Source organism: Hippopotamus amphibius, chromosome 2, assembly GCF_030028045.1.
Source record: "Hippopotamus amphibius kiboko isolate mHipAmp2 chromosome 2, mHipAmp2.hap2, whole genome shotgun sequence".
NCBI lineage: Eukaryota > Metazoa > Chordata > Mammalia > Artiodactyla > Hippopotamidae > Hippopotamus > Hippopotamus amphibius.
This window is the reverse complement of record NC_080187.1, coordinates 84,842,104-84,858,147: the sequence shown is the minus strand read 5'-3', so window position 1 is coordinate 84,858,147 and position 16,044 is coordinate 84,842,104. Positions and strand designations below refer to the sequence as shown.

Below are 16,044 nucleotides of genomic sequence, written 5' to 3'. Positions count from 1 at the left end.
TTTAGATTCCACATATAAGTGGGTACATACAGGTGATATCATATGATATTTGTCTTTCTGTGTCTGACTTACTTCACTTAGTATGATAATCTCTAGGTCCATCCATGTCACTGCAAATGGCATTATTTCATTGTTTTTTATGGCTGAGTAATATTCCACTGTATATATGTACCACATCTTCTTTTTCCATTCCTCTCATTTAGGTTGCTTCTGTGTGTTGGCTATCGTAAATAATGCTGCTGTGAACATTGGGGTGCATGTATCTTTTCGAAGTATGGTTTTCTCCAGATATATGCCCAGGAGTGGGATTGCTGCATGATATGGTAGTTCTGTTTTTAGTTTTTTAAGGACCTCCATAGTGGCTATCCCAATTTACATTCCCACCAACTTGTAGGAAGGTTTCCTTTTTTCCACACCCTCTCCAGCATTTAGTGTTTGTAGACTTTTTGATGATGACCATTCTGACCAGTGTGAAGTGATACCTCGTTGTAGTTTTGATTTGAATTTCTCTAATAATTAGCAATGTTAAGCATCTTTTCATGGGCTTTTGGGCCATCTGTATGCGTTCTTTGGAGAAATGTCTGTATCTTCTGCCCATATTTTGATTGAGTTATTTGATTTTTTGGTTTTGTTTTTTTTTTTTTTTTGATATAGAGCTGCATGAGCTGTTTGTATATTTTGGAGATTAATCACTTGTCAGTTGTATCATTTGCAAATATTGATATTTTCTCTCATTCTGTGGGTTTATTTATGGTTTCCTTTGCTGTGTAAAAGCTTTTAAGTTTAATTAGGTCCCATTTTTTGTTTATTATTTTTATTATTTTAGGAGGTGGATCCAAAAAGACATTTCTCCTTCTTTGTCTCTTGTAACAATCTTTATTTTAAAGTCAATTTTGTCTGATATGAGTATTGCTACTCCTGCTTTCTTTTGATTTCCATTAGCATGGAATACCCTTTTCCATTCCCTCACTTTCAGTCTGTATGTGTCTCTAGATCTGAATTGGGTCACTTGTAGACAGCATATATATTGATATTGTTTCTATATCCATTCAGCCAGTTTATGTCTTTCGATTGGAACATTTAATCCATTTACATTTAAGGTAATTATTGATATGTATATTCATATTACCATTATGTTCATTGCTTTGGTTTTGTTTCTGTAGGTCTTTTTTCTTCCCTTGCTCTTTTGTTCTCTTCTCATGTGATTTGATGACTATCTTTAGTGTTATGTTTGAATTTGTTTTTTGTTTTTCCTGTGTGTATCTATTTTAGATTTTTGGTTTGTGTTTACCATGAGGTTTTGATATAGCAGTCTGTATTTATACAAGATTGTTTTAAGTTACTGGTCTCTTAATTTCAAATGCATTTCCAATATCCTGCATTTGTACTTTCCTCTTCTCACAATCGCTGATTTTGATATATTTGTGAGTGAATGATTTCCTACCTTTACTGTGTGTTTGCCTTTACTGCTTCCCCATTTGTAATTTTCTTGTTTCTAGTTATGTCATTTTCTTTTCTGCTTAGAGAAGTTCCTTTAGCATTTGTTGTAAAGCTTGTCTGATGGTGCTGAATTCTCTTAGGGTTTGCTTGTCTGTAATGCTTTTGATTTCTCCATCAAATCTGAATGAGAGCCTTGCTGAGTAGAGTACTCTTAGTTGTAGGTTCTTCCCTTTCATTACTTTAAATATATCATGCCACTCCCTTCTGGACTGCAGAGTTTCTGCTGAAAAATCGGCTGATATCCTTATGGGGATTCCCTTGTATGTTATTTGTTGCTTTTCCCTTGTTGCTTTTAATATTTTCTCTGTCCTTAGTTTGTTTTTTTTTTTTTAATTTGGTTTCACTGGGTCTTAGATGCAGCAGGTGGGCTCCTTAGTTGCATCTTGCTGGCTCCTTAGTTGTGACACTTGGGCTCTTTAGTTGTGTCATACAAACTTTTAGTTGTGGCATCCATGTGGAATCTAGTTCCCTGACCAGGGATTAAACTTGCATCCCCTGCATTGGGAGCATGGAGTCTTAACCACTGCACCACCAGGGAAGTCCCTCTCTGCCTTTAATTTTTGTTAGTTTGATTAATATGTGTCTTGGCATATTTCTCCTTGAGTTTATCCTGTATGGGACTCTGCACTTCCTAGACTTGAGTATTTCCTTCCCCATGTTAGGGAAGTTTTCGGCTATAATCTCTTCAGTATTTTCTCAGACTCTTTTTCTCTTTCCTTTCCTTTTAGGACCCCTATAATTTGAATGTTATGTCCATGGTCCCTGAGACTTTCCTCATTTGGTTTCATTCTTTTTTCTTTATTTTGTTCCATGGCAGTGATTTCCACCACTCTGTCTTCCAGCTCATTTATTTGTCCTTCTGCCTCATTTATTCTGCTATTGATTCCTTCTAGTGTATTTTTCATTTCCATTATTGTATTGTTCATTGCCGTTTGCTTATTCTTTAAGTCTTCTAGCTCTTTGTTGAACATATCTTGTATCTTCTCAGTCTGTGCCATTCGTTTTCCAAGATCTCAGATCATTTTTACTGTCATAACTCTGAATGCTTTTTCAGGTAGATTGCCTGTCTCCACTTCACTTAGTTGTTCTTTTGGGTTTTTACCTTGTTCCTTTGTCTGGACCATATTTCTCTGCTGTCTCATTTTGTCTAACTTTACGTTTTTGTGGTCTCCTTTCCACAGGCTGCAGGGTTGTAGTTCCTCTTGCTTCTGGTGTCTTCCCCCTGGTGGGTGAAGTTGGTCCAGGGACTTGTGCAGGTCTCCTGGTGGGACAGACTGGTGCCTGCCCACTGGTGGGTGGACCTGGATCTTGTCCCTCTGGTGGGCAGGGTTGCATCAAGGGGTGTGTTTAGAGGTGGCTGTGGCTCAAGAGAACTTTAGGCAGCCTATCTGCTTATGGTTGGAGCTGTGTTCCCACCCTGTTGTTTGCTTGGCCTAAGGTATCCCAGCACTGGACCCTGCAGGCTGTTGGGTGGGGCCAGGTCTCAGTGCCAAAATAATGACCTCCAGGAGAGCTCACACCAATGAATATTCACTGGGGCCTCCACACTGGTGTCCTTGCCCCCACAATGAGGCACAGCCAACCTCTGTCTCCCCAGATGACCCTCCAAGACCACCGTTAGGTTTATCCCAAACTCCTATGGAGCCACTGCTTTGTCCTGGGTCCCAGTGCACATGAAATCTTGTGTGCCGCCTCCAAGAGTGGAGTCTCTATTTCCCCCTATCCTATGGAGCTCCTGCAGTCAAGCCCCACTGGCCTTCAAAGCCAAGTGCTTTAGGGCTCTTCCTCCCAATGCCATACCCTCAGGCTAGGAAACTTGATGTGGGGCTCAGAACACTCATTCCCATGGAAAAACCTCTGCGATATAATTATTTTCCATTTTGTGGGTCACCCCCCCACCCCCAGCACGTATGGGATTTGCTTATATCACAGAAGTGCCCCTCCTACCATTTCTTTGTGGCTTCATCTTTGTCTTTGGATGTAAAATATCTGTTTTGGTTGGTTCCAGTCTTTTTTTGTCTATGGTTGTTCAGCAGTTTGTTGTGATTTTGGTGTTTTCATGAGAGGAAGTGGGCTCAAGTCCTTCTACTCTGCCATCTTGTCCAGAATCAAGGGGCTGCTTTTAGTGTGGATGCTTGCTGCCTCTTTCTTCAGCATGTGCTGGCTGTTATCCCCTTGATATGGGCCATACAGACATGACCACGTGTGCACACTCCTTGGGGGATGGCAGGGACAGCAATCAGTGCCCACTCGCAGGTCTCCTCCCACCAGCAGGCTGCATGCCCCTGGGACAGCGGAAGCAGCTATTGGCACATGCTCCCGGGTCTCTTGGCAGTGGCAACAGCGCATGTGCTCCTGGGACAGCAGGGGCAGCGATTGTCATCTGCTCACAGCCCATGTGCTCTCTCCAGATGGCATAGACAGAGATTGGTGCCTGCTCATGGGTCTTATAGTGGTGGCAGCAGCCCACACCCTCCTGGGACAGCAGGGCCAGTGCTTGCACTTCCTTGTGGGTCTCGCAGCAGCAGCGGCAGCACACTCCTAGGACTCTTAGTGATGGCAGCAGCCTGTGCCTGCCTCTGGAGCCCAGGATGGCAGCAGCAGCTTGTGCCTGCCCCCAGAAATCATGTAGGCTGTGTCCTGTTGCCTCAGAGCATGCGTAAAGAAAGATACCCCTATGGTGGTCCCACCCCTCTCCTCCTGCACACCCCCCCAACAATGGTGCCTTGACTCTCTGGTAGGCCAAGGCTTCTTCCAAGTACACCCTCAGTTGCCACACTCCAGCCTCTTTAGGCTGTCTCCATGCAGCCAGCCCCAGTCCTCTCCCTGAGTCTGACCTCCAAAGCCCAAGCTTCAGCACCCAGCACCCCCTGCTCCAGTGGACAAGCATCTGAGGCTGGGGAGTGGTATTGACCGTCTGTGCAGGTCACTGTCTGTTTGCCTACCTCAAACCAGTTGCTGCACTGTCCTCTGAGGCTCCAAAGTTCCCCCTCCTTCCAGGCTGATCTTCCCACCAGTGAGGGGACTTCCCAGGGTGCAGGAACCTGTTCTCCTTCACAGCTCCCTCTCTGGTCACAGGTCCCATCCCGATTCCTTTCTCTCTCTTTTTTTTCTTTTGTCCTACCCAGTTACATGGAGGTTTTCTTGCCCTTTTGGAAGTCTGAGGGCTTCTGCCAGTGTTCAGAAGTTGTTCTGTGTGAATTGTTCCACTCGTAGATGTATCTTTGATATATTCATTGGAAGTGGTGAGCTCCACATCCTACTCCTCTGCCGTCTTGATCCGCACTCCAATTTTTTTTTTATTGAAGTATAGTTGATTTGCAGTGTTTCTGTTGTATTACAAAGTGATTCAGTTTATATATATGTGTGTGTATATATATTCTTTTTCAGATTCTCTTTCATTTTAAGCTATTACAAGATACTGATATAGTTCCCTATGCTATATAGTAGGTCCTTGTTATTTTTGATGGCTAAGGATTGTAGAGAACCATTTTAAAATGAGATTTGTGACTCATAATGTTAGAAGAGTTGAAAGAAGACCCGTTTGATTCATTCATTCGAGTCAGTAAATATTAATTAAGCATGAATTAATTAGCATCTGTGCTAATTTGGCACTTTTTTTCTATTTGCCTGTCTAACAAACAAAAGCATAAAAATATGATGGTTAAACTATAGACTTTTTTCTCACTCACCTAATGTCTAAAACAAATTATGGCACAAATTGTTGTTTGGATCAAGAAATGGTACACTTGACTTCTGCTCGCATTCCATCTGCTGGAACTCACTATCTTGCCCACACCTAGCTGCAGAGAGGCTGGGAAATGACTTAACTCTGCCCAGGAAGAGGAAGAAAAGGATTTGGTTGGTAGCAGATCCATCTCTGCCATGGCTTCTAAAATGGAAGGCATTGTGCTGTTGAAGACAAAGTTGCTGTTAGTGGAGGCCGGGACTTCGGCTCTGAGAAAAAGTTATTTACAATGCTCTCTGTTCTTGGCTGCACTCAAAAAACAAACCTTCATCTCCCCTGGCTCCTCTCTTCATCACGTTTGTACTGGGCCAAAGATATTTTTCAAGCACATTTGTTCAGATTTTTTCCCATTGGTTTTGATTTTACCCAAAGTCACTCATGAGGGAAAGAGGTGTGAGCCAGAGCCCAAACTATGCACAGGAGTGTATTTCCAAGATTTGCTCCTGGGGCTGCTCATCTGTCCCTGCCTGTCTCTCTAGCCACTGGTCCTTCCAGGTCAAGACAGTACCTGTTTGGTCAGAGGCCTCTGCTCTAAAGGCATCACAAGGTGGCACTCCTCCACATCAGTGGACACTGACATGCAAGTGTCAGCAGACCTTAGGTTCACCCTTGTCCCAGGGCTCCCCTTGCTTACCTCTCAGGCTCTGGATCCGCTGTTCCAGGCTAAGGAGTATGATGAGGTCTAAAGGAAATGAACAATAAATGATTCTCTTAATGCTTCTATTTCTTTGTCTGACTCTCTTGAAGAGACTTGATTCCTTATGTTGGGCCTGATAAATTGAAAAGCTTGCCTTTGTTTCTATTTCCTTATTCTTCTTATATAGAGAGATATAAAACTAGGCATACTCTCCTTGGATGTACAGCTCTCATGCAATTCTAATACCAATTTACAGATACAGTGAAAGAGTAATCTGTAAACCCTATCAATTTCCAGAAATCAACATGAATGTAATCTGCTAGCTGATGCTGATCCACAGAGATGATGTGCTGCTTACAGGTGGACATGGTCCTGATGGCTGAGGCTCCACCCACACTGCAGAGGCTCTGTGATCATGGCACAGCCTCTCTTATTTTTGTTTTGCCTATTGTGAAAGGCTTTTGGGTCAGGCATGCCATGACCTTTTCTTAGCATTCTTAGCCCACATAAATAATTTAAAACTTCACTCTCTCTCTGCATCTCTTTTTTTTTTCTTCTTAGTTAACTTCCATAGTTAAAATAATACTAGGTAATGGGATTGTAATCGAGCATAAACGCAGGTATCACATGGCAGTATTCATCTCACTAGGTGACTATCTAGGTTATCTAAAGTGGGCTTAAATTATTTTTGTTTCGTTTTTTAGTTGACCATTAAAATAAGAATTCCAACCTGAAATTTTCTTTTTTTCCTTTAATTTTTGTTGAAGTAGTTGATTTACAATGTTACATTAGTTTCAGGTGTACAGCAAAGTGAATCAGTTATACATATATCCATTCTTTTTCAGATTCTTTTCCTATATAGGTTGTTACAGAATATTGAGTGGGGTTCCCTGTGCTATACAGTAGGTCCTTATTAGTTGTCTACTTTATATATAGTAGTGTGTATATGTTGATCCCAATCTCCTAATTTATCATTTCCCCACAGGTTTCCCCTTTGGTATCCTTAAGTTTGATTCTGAGGTCTGTGAGTCTGTTTCTGTTTTGTAAATAAGTTCATTTGTATCGTTTTATTAGATTCCGCATATAGGGGATATAATATCATATTTGTCTTTCTCTGTCTGACTTACTTCACCAAATATCATAATCTCTATGTCCATCCATAGTGCTGCAATTGGCATTATGTCATTGTATTTTTATGGCTGAGAAATATTCCATTGTGTATATGTACCACATCTTCTTTATCCATTCCTCTGTCGATGGACATTAGGGTTGCCTCCATGTCTTCGTCATTGTAAGTAGTGGTGCAGTGAACATTGGGGTGCATGTGTCCAACCTGAACTTTTCTAATATTGAACTAATGAGCACCCAAAAAAGCGTCAGCTCTCACCAGGACTCAAGAAAAGCTAACATAGTGTAATTCACTGATTATCAAACCTGGCTGAATGTCAGAATTGCCTCAGAACTTATTCAAAATAGAGATTAGAGTTTCCATCCCACCACCTGAGATTCAGGTTTAGTAGGTCTAAGAGTGTGACTTGATAATATGTACAAGCTTTTCCTAATAGATGTAAGAGGGTCAGTTGATTAAGAACACTGTTTTCAGCATAAACTTCTATTAATTGTAGATGCTTGGGTAACTCTGTGCTTTGTCTTCACAATGGATTATGAATGTAATAACTCATAAGTAGCCTGTGCTAACAACAGTGCCTCTAGTGACAGAATGAAAGGTCATTACTTTTCAGCAAAAGCTCAATGTAATTAATTAAGGGCTGGATTTAATTCAGTGACATTTGAATTTTATAGCTATACACTTACAACTATAAAACCACCTTTATTATTAAAATTCCTGTAGGAAAAATAACTTGGTAATTGTGAGTCTGAAACTCTCTGGTCCCTAACCTACTTTTCCCCATTGGCACAGCTGTTTTTATTACACAGTGAGGCAACTATTATATATAGAAGGACAGGTTATGTTTTTAACAAGTGCCCTGGGAGTTCTGAGGCAGCCAATCCACAGGCAAGGATTTGGGATCTCCGGTTACAAGCACTGGACTCAAGGTCAAAGTTCTGAGGTCTAGTTCAGTCCTACTAGTGACTTGCTCTCTGGGCTTGGACACACCATCAGGCCTTTCTGAGCCTAAAGTCCTCATCTATATAAAAGATGGAAATTCTTTACCTGCCTCTCAGGGTTGTTATGACAACAGAAACTAATGTGCATAGTACAGCATATGCACACATATATTCATTTACTAGATATTTATTGAGGACCTACTATGTGCCAGGACTAGGTGGTAGGAACAAAGAAGAGAGCAAGAGGGGTGTGATCCTGATTTTATGGCAGTTACATGGCGAGGGGTGGCAGGCAGAGAACACACAAATAAGGTAGATTTTGATAGTTCTAGTGCTCAGGAAGAAAATAAACTTGGCGTTGAGCTATGTAATGGCTGGGAAGGAAGTGAAGGCAAGCATGCTTTAGAAAGGCCCCAGAAGGAGGTGATATTTGTGTGGAGACATGAATGACCAGAAGCAGATACCTGTGTAGAAGTTTTTGGGTGGAGGATGTCAGGGAAAGGGAACAGCTGGGGCAGACATGCTGATGTTCTAGAGGAAGGGACCGAAGGCCAGTGTGGCTGGAGCAACAGTGATCGACTGGAAGTGTGGCCTCAGTGAGGTAGAGGGAGCGTAGACAGCTGGGCCTGAATACATAGGGGATCGCTGGTCAGGAACAGGAGCTTGAAATTTTGTTCTAACTGCACTGCAAAAGCACTAAATAATTTAAGCAGAGGAGTTGTGTGATCTGATTCATGTGGTGGAAGCCAGGAGACCAGTTAGGCTGTGGAGTAATCCAGCCAGAGAACACGACGGCATCAGATCACAGCAACGGAGGGGCTGGTTCGACTTAGGGTATATTTGACATTAGAGCCAAGAGCTTCTTAGGGTCAGGAGGTAAGGAAAATACACCCATAGTAATTGTGTCATTCCTGCTGCACTCTTTTATAATCACCCTGCAGTAAGTAGTCTCAGAAAGTGTTACAGTACTCATCTTCACATCAGGTCATACATAATCTCAAACACACTGAATATAGGTGAAATAAGGAAAAGGGTCCCTAAACAGTCCAAACAGATAGAGAGCCTATGCGTATATTCAAAGGTGAACACCTCAGAACCTTCCTCAGGTTTCTGTCCTTAAACAGACTGATAGTTCTAATGAGCTAATAACCTATGCCTAGAAGGCAATTAAAGGGGAAAGAAGAAAGAGGGATGGCTTCTAACATGAAGCTGTGTGACAGTGCAAGTGGGAAGAAAGGATAAATAACTGATGGAGAAAACAAAAAGTATGAAAAGCAGGTGTGAGACTCCAAAGGGTATTGGTGAATTAAGGTTTTCTTCACAGTTAATGAAGGCATAGTAGAGTGAATGCCATTGTAGATTGTCCTGCCTATAAAATGGTTGAAACAAAATTAAATCCATTTGGCTTACAAAAAGTTATGCTTTGGGTATATGAAAATGATCTCATGTGGACCCTTATTTCCCCAAAGTGCTCAATAAATGAATCTTTTCATTGTATTTTGTGGTCATGTACACGAAGTGCTGTGTTTTATCCCCAGCTGATAAAGGCCTAGTAAAGTGTAATGTACACAGAACTTCTACTTCTGAGAAGATGGCGTAGATATATTTTTCCCTATTTCTTCTGGTAAATGCAACTAAAATCCAGACATTGTATATAAAACAAATGTAAGAAGACTGAAAAGTGGAGAGGAGAAAGCAGACTGGCTAGGGACGCTGGGTACCAAGGGATGACACAATTGTGACTTCCTTGGGTTTTGGGGGGTTTTTGTTTGTTTGCCTCATAAATCCCAAACTTGGAGCTGAAGAAAGTGGCTACCAGGAAATACAACAGAAACAGAAAACAATGTCCCAGCTAAAACCTGTTCCCTCTCCCCAAAGGTACAGGAAGGGGGGCAACAGAGAACTTTTAGAAAATACTGCTCTCCTCCAAACACCACAGAAAACAATGTGATCCACCACCACCCACACCAGCAAAGCCTGAATGGGAAAAAAACCACTCTCGTCAGACTGAAACATGGTTCCCCAACACCCGCATGGATGTGGTATCAGAGAAGATGTATTTCATCCCCAAAAGAGTGCGATGTGGAGACCACGTAGAGGTCCTGGACTCCTACCCTCCCCTGCAGTGCCCCTCTTCCTTTTCCCTCTGGGGTGGCAGTAGAGAAAACCTCCTGGAGAGCTAGGGCTTTCACCCACCACCAGCAGTAACAAGGTCCCTCCCATGGCATTGTCAGTGGAGAGCAGGTGGGGAGCCAGAAGCCCTGCCCCAACCTAGCAGTTGAGGAGTCCCCAACTTGTGTCACAAAGGAAGCCAAGTAGAGAACCTGGACTTCTGCTTCCACTGGGTAGTAAGCAGGTGGCACCTCCCTGCTCCCTGACCTGAGTGGTTTCAGAGAACAGCAGCTAAAACAGATTGAAATAAGGTCGAGAGTTACATAACATGATATGAAAATGTCTAGGTTTCAACCAAAAAATCACTTATCATGCTAAAAACCCGCTTTTACCACTTTTATTCAACATAGTAATGGAAGTTCTATCCATCCCTTAAAAAAAACAATCAGGTATAAATCTAACAAAATATGTACAGGACTTGTATGCTGGAAACTACAAAACTCTGAAGAAAGAAAGTACAGGAGATCTGTCAGTAAATAAATAGACATACGGTGTTCATGGATTAGAAGACTCAACATAGTAAAGAGGTCAGTTCTCTCTAAACTGATATACAGGTTTGTGTATTTCCTATTAAACCCCAGCAAAACTTTATAGTAGTAGACAAGATTATTCTAAAATTTATGTAGAAAGGCAAAGAGACTAGAATAGCAAAGAAGAATAAAGTGGAAAGAATCAGACTCGAATCAATTTTAAGATTATATAACTACAATAATTAAGACTGTATGGTATTGGTAGAGAGACAGGCACATAAATCAGTGCAACAGAAACGAGAACACAGAAGTAGAGCCACAAAAATGTACCCAGCTGATTCTGACAAACATACAGAAGCAATTCAATGGAAGAAAGATAGCTTGTTCAATTAATGGTGATGGAACAATTGGACATCCATAGGCAAAAAACAAAGGAACTCTGATCTGAGTCTCATGCCTTTTTCAAAAATTAACTCAAAATATATCACACACTTAAATGTAAAATGTAAAACCAGGAAACTTTTAGAAAAAAAATAGGAAAAAATTTTCAGGATCTTGGTCTAGATAAATAGTTCTTACACTTAACATTAAAAACATGATCCATGAAAGGAAAGCTTGATAAACTGGACTTTATTAAAGTTAAAAGATTCTGTTAAGAAGAGGGGGGGTAAAAACTACAGACTGGGAGAACGTTATCACAAACCACATATCTGACGACATATCTAAAATGTAAAGAACTCTCAGAACTCAATAGTAAAAAATAATCCAATTATAAAATGCTAAGGACATGGAGAGACATTTCATCAAAGATATAAAGATGAAAAATAAGCACATGAAAAGATATTTGATATCATTAGTCATTGGGGAAACGCAAATTTTTAAAAAACCACAATAAGACATCACTACACACCTATCAAAAAGCTAAAATTAAAACTAATGATAACATCAAATGCTGACAAGAATGCAGAGGAACTAGATCACTCGTACATTACTGGTGGGAATGTGAAATGATACAGCTACTCTGGCAAACAGTTCAGCAGCTCCTTAAAAACCTAAACACGTAACTACCATGTGACCTAGCAATTACATTCCTGGGCATTAATACCAGAGAAAATGAAGACAAATGTGCACACAAAAACTCGTACAGGAATGTTTATAGATGCTTTATTTGAAGAGCCACAATGTGGAAACAACCCAGATGTCCTTCAGCAGGTGAATGGCTGAACACGCTTGGTACATCCACACCATGGAATGCCACTCAGCCATAAAAGGGAACGAACTTGATGCGTGCCGCCATGCTACCGTGTCAGACCTGGGAGAATCTCCAGAGAATTATTCTGACTGAAAAAAAGCCAATCAAAAAAAAGTTACATACTGTATGATTCCATTTATGTAACATTCTTGAAATGCCAAAAGTATAAGAAATGGAGAACAGGTTAATGTTTACGAAAGGATTGAGGCGGGGGTTGGGGGCAGCATGAGGGATCATGGTAGGGATGGAAATGTTGTTCTGTAGCTTAACTTCATCAGCGTCAGTGTCTTAGTCATGATATTGTACTCTAGTTTTGTAAGATGTTACCGTTGGGGAAAACTGGGTAGAGAGTAAACACGGTTGCTCTGTGTTATTTCTTAATAACTGCATGTGAATCTACAATTATTTCAAAATAAAAATTTAATTAGGTCCACAAAAACAGAACGTATTGGGTCATTTGTTAGTTTAATGATAAGATGCCCAAATCATCCCAACTTGTTGGACACCATGCTCTCTCCTCAGATTCTTCAATCCTTGTTCTTTTTCTGACAATTCTATGGTAGCTATAGGTGGGTGGGTGGGTGATCTGTATAATATACAGTTACAGTTTTTTGAAAGGAAAACATGGTCAGTGGAAAAAGTCTGCATATATCCCTTGTTCATTATTGGTCATCTCATGTTTCAAGGGAGTGCCCAAAGCCACCATCTAATAAAATGTCACGTTCCTTCTCACCCTCAGGAAAGCCACTAGTGAAAACATCCCGAGGGACGGTGATCAACACGGAGGAGCCCGCAATCACAGTCGATGTGGGAAGCACCATCAAAACAGTGCAAGGCGTCAACGTGACTATTAACTGCCAAGTTGCAGGTGAGAAATGCATTCCTTTGTTAATTCATTTGTTCATTTATTAATGGAGCCCTGTGCTAGGTTGGGGGCTGAAAAGATAAGTACAAATTCTGCTCTCAGGGATTTGGGGCTAGTAGGAAAACTCAAGCATGGACCTCAGTCTCCAGAGAGTGCTGGCGAAGTTGAGAGGAGGAAAACCGGGACAGACGAGGGAGAAAAGATGGTTTTTCTCTCTGCCTTGTGTACTGATAGAACGTGAGTGTGCAAAGATGGGGGCAAAGGATGTTCCAGGTGGACGACAGAGTGTGAGAAAATTCATGGAAGTAGGGAAGCCACAGGACTTGAAGGGAACAGTGTGTGCTTTGGTCTGGCTGGAGCTCAGAGCACAGAGATGGGATGGAGGGGCTTAAACTTTAGTAATGTGGGTTGCAGCTGGGCCGTGGGAGACTTTGAACACTTGCATGAGGAGTTTAGACAAAAGCAGACTGAAAGTGACATTAAGGGGCCGTGCAGTGCATAAAATGGGTTGAAGAAAAGAAATAGGGAGATAGAGAGGCCAGTTAAGAAGCCATCACCGTAGTTTAGAGCAGAGATGCTGGGGGCCTGAGCTCAGGGCAGTGGTGGTGGAAAGCTCGGGAGTGGATTGCAGGGGTAAGGCCAACAGGAAGCTGGAGCTTACTCACATCAGAAGTGGGTAGGAGTCATTAAACAGCCAGAGCTGTTAGGAGTATGATAGAGGCATTGCACTTGAATAGGCCTTGCAAATTCAGAGGCCTATAGGTACCAGCAGGTCACAAGGAAGTGGAGGAGTAGTGGACCAGAGGAGGTTGTAGTGTGCTCTTCATAAAGGCATCTACCTTTGATTGAAAAATAAAAAACACCCACATAGAATGGAACAAAACTCAGCTGCCAGTTCTCCCTTCCTGTGAACTGCTAACCTGTCTACCCTAGGGGTTTTCACTCCCATTATGCAAAGAAAAAATGGATAGCTCTTGTGCTAGGGCCCAGAGACAGTCCCCTGATTGCTGTCCTCATCAGATATACTTTCTTGTGGTACCCAAACCAGGGTTTCCCGGTCATACCCTGTCTTCAAAAAGGACAGGCATTGGCACCCCCTGCTGTGGGGGTTTCTTCATCTTAGATCTCAGGCCCAACATTGGAAGGTTCACCTCCACTTGTGATTTGTAAGGCCAGAGAGAACCCATTTTGAAAGAAGTAAGAGGAGAATCTTCATCTAGAGCATGTTATTTCCAAAGAACAGCCAGGTCTGGTTTTCTCTGAAATGTTCTGGTCGCTCCAGGAACCCCAAAATATCCATCTCTCTCTGTCATCATACATTAGCTTCTTCTTGGTAAAGCTTCCCTTGGCCTGTGCATCCAACCTCATCAATGAAAACTTCTGGAACTAAATCCCTCCAGGCTCTGTACTCCCCGACTGGGAGTAGGACAAAATCTCTGACAGGGCTTCCCATGAATGAGTTGCCCCTCTACACATAGACGGATGGTGGAGGCAGGGTCTTTGTGCAGGACCATCACTCCCCACCTGATCACTAGGAACACCTGCCTTGAAGACGAACATCAGCCGGAGACATGATGGACCACATTGGGTCTCCTCTTGAGCTTTGGGATTGGTAGGACTAAAAGAATGGGAAGGAAGGGCAGCAAAGCAAGGAATTGGGCATTTGAGGGAGATTGAGAGAACTAGAATCCAGATGGAGAGTATTTATCATGGGGAACCCAGGACTGTCGAACCAGCTTGGGTCAACTCTTGCATGCCACCCTGGGTCATATCTCCCAACTTTATCCAGAGACTCACTCTTGGTAACCTGACCGTGAAATGCTAGGTTGTTAGGTCCAGTTTTTGCCTGGCCATGCACATTACATGCTTTGTTTTTATTTTTATTCATAGGACCATGTGTATTCATCATGGTTAACTAAAATAAATTTCTGTCTCTGCCATTATGCCTTTTATTAAATAAGATTTTTATTCAATGTAGATGGGCAAGAGCCTGCTTTTGATTAAACTGTTGGTCTGTGAATTTACTGGACAAAGAAATCATTCTTGGGCTGAGCCTCTAGTCAAAATACTGACAGCTATAATGCTAAATGTCAGAAGAAACTATTTTTACTTTGATGCTACAAGTGGCTTTTATGGTTCTCTTGTGACATAATTTTAATGGCTATATAATAGTGTATATTAAGAATATTACATAATTTAAATAGAATAACTCATGTCCTTACATGTTTGAGTTAGCAGTTTTTCATTAAATAACTTTTTGCACACATATGTTTCCAACACGTAAAATGCAGCCTCACACATTCTTCCCAACTCTTAAGCATAAAAAGTATTAAGCAATGAGTATGATGAGGCTTTTTCTTGCAAAGTGATTCAGTCCCTTATACCACTCTCATACTTGTTCTCTATTTGAGAAAATTCAGAAAACTGAGTAGGAGATAAAGCGTTGGAGGAGGAGGGAGTGTTTCAGTCATTGGGAACAGGATGTGCAAAGGGCCTGAGGTAGAAAGAGTGTGTTGCATCTGAAGGAGTGAAATGTGGCTGGTGTGGCTGTAGGATGGAAAGCAGAAAAGAAAGTAGTGTGACATGTGGCTGGGAGGTGGGGGAGAGTAGGCAATGGCTAAATCTTACATGCTTTCCTAGAGTATGGGACAGTTTGGAGCAAGAGAAGCTTTTGAAGACTTAAGATATAAAATTATCAGGACTAGTCATGTAGAAATAACTAGTTGAGGAGTCAATAGTGGGCAGTGTATTAGCTAGGAAAAGCTAGACTCTAGTAACAAGTAAAACCCCAAATGTATAATGAGTCAAGCACAATAGAAGTTTATTACTGCCTACCTAGGAGACCAAAGAGTGGTCCTGGTCAGCTGGAGGGGCTCTGCCCCCCACAGTCCTTCAGCATCACAGAACACTGGTGGCTCTGTTGTCTTGAATACATCCCTTCCAAAGTCTTCCCAGAGGTTCTCTCTATCCTATCAACCAACAGAGGGGAAAAGCAAAGTGTAGAGGATGGTTGAGAAGGTTTTAAGGGCAACACCTGGAAGCAGAACACATTACTACTCCTCACATTCCTTCTTAGTCACACGGCCGCTCACAGCTACAAGGGCTATTGGGAAATGTAGCGGGGCTGGGTACCCAAGAAAGAGAAGAAACAGCTATCAGCGTCTGCCACAGTCAGTGTAGAGGAATGTGGAAGGCTGAAAACCTTTCCAGACTTCCATGGTTCTTTAGAGTAATTGCCAAGGCTGACATTTACGTTACTGTATCCTTTCCTGGCCTTGCACCAAGCCATCAAAGAAGCTTCTAGAGCTTAACATGTCAAGGTGTACCTTT

The 16,044-nt window shown here is 41.9% G+C and overlaps 1 protein-coding gene across 9 annotated transcripts in view; it reads left to right on the top strand.

Annotated features, from left to right (window-relative positions):
• ADAMTSL1 (ADAMTS like 1) overlaps positions 1 to 16,044 on the top strand; it is a 953,154-nt gene that overhangs the window by 852,790 nt on the left and 84,320 nt on the right. For all 9 annotated transcript variants that reach the window (XR_009051238.1, XR_009051237.1, XM_057720944.1 and 6 more), the window contains one exon: positions 12,589 to 12,717. Coding sequence is in view for 7 of the 9 variants with exons in the window: in XM_057720944.1 (XP_057576927.1) it covers positions 12,589 to 12,717 (129 nt within the window). In the remaining 2 variants the exon portion in view is untranslated. The remainder of the gene's footprint in view (positions 1 to 12,588; positions 12,718 to 16,044) is intronic.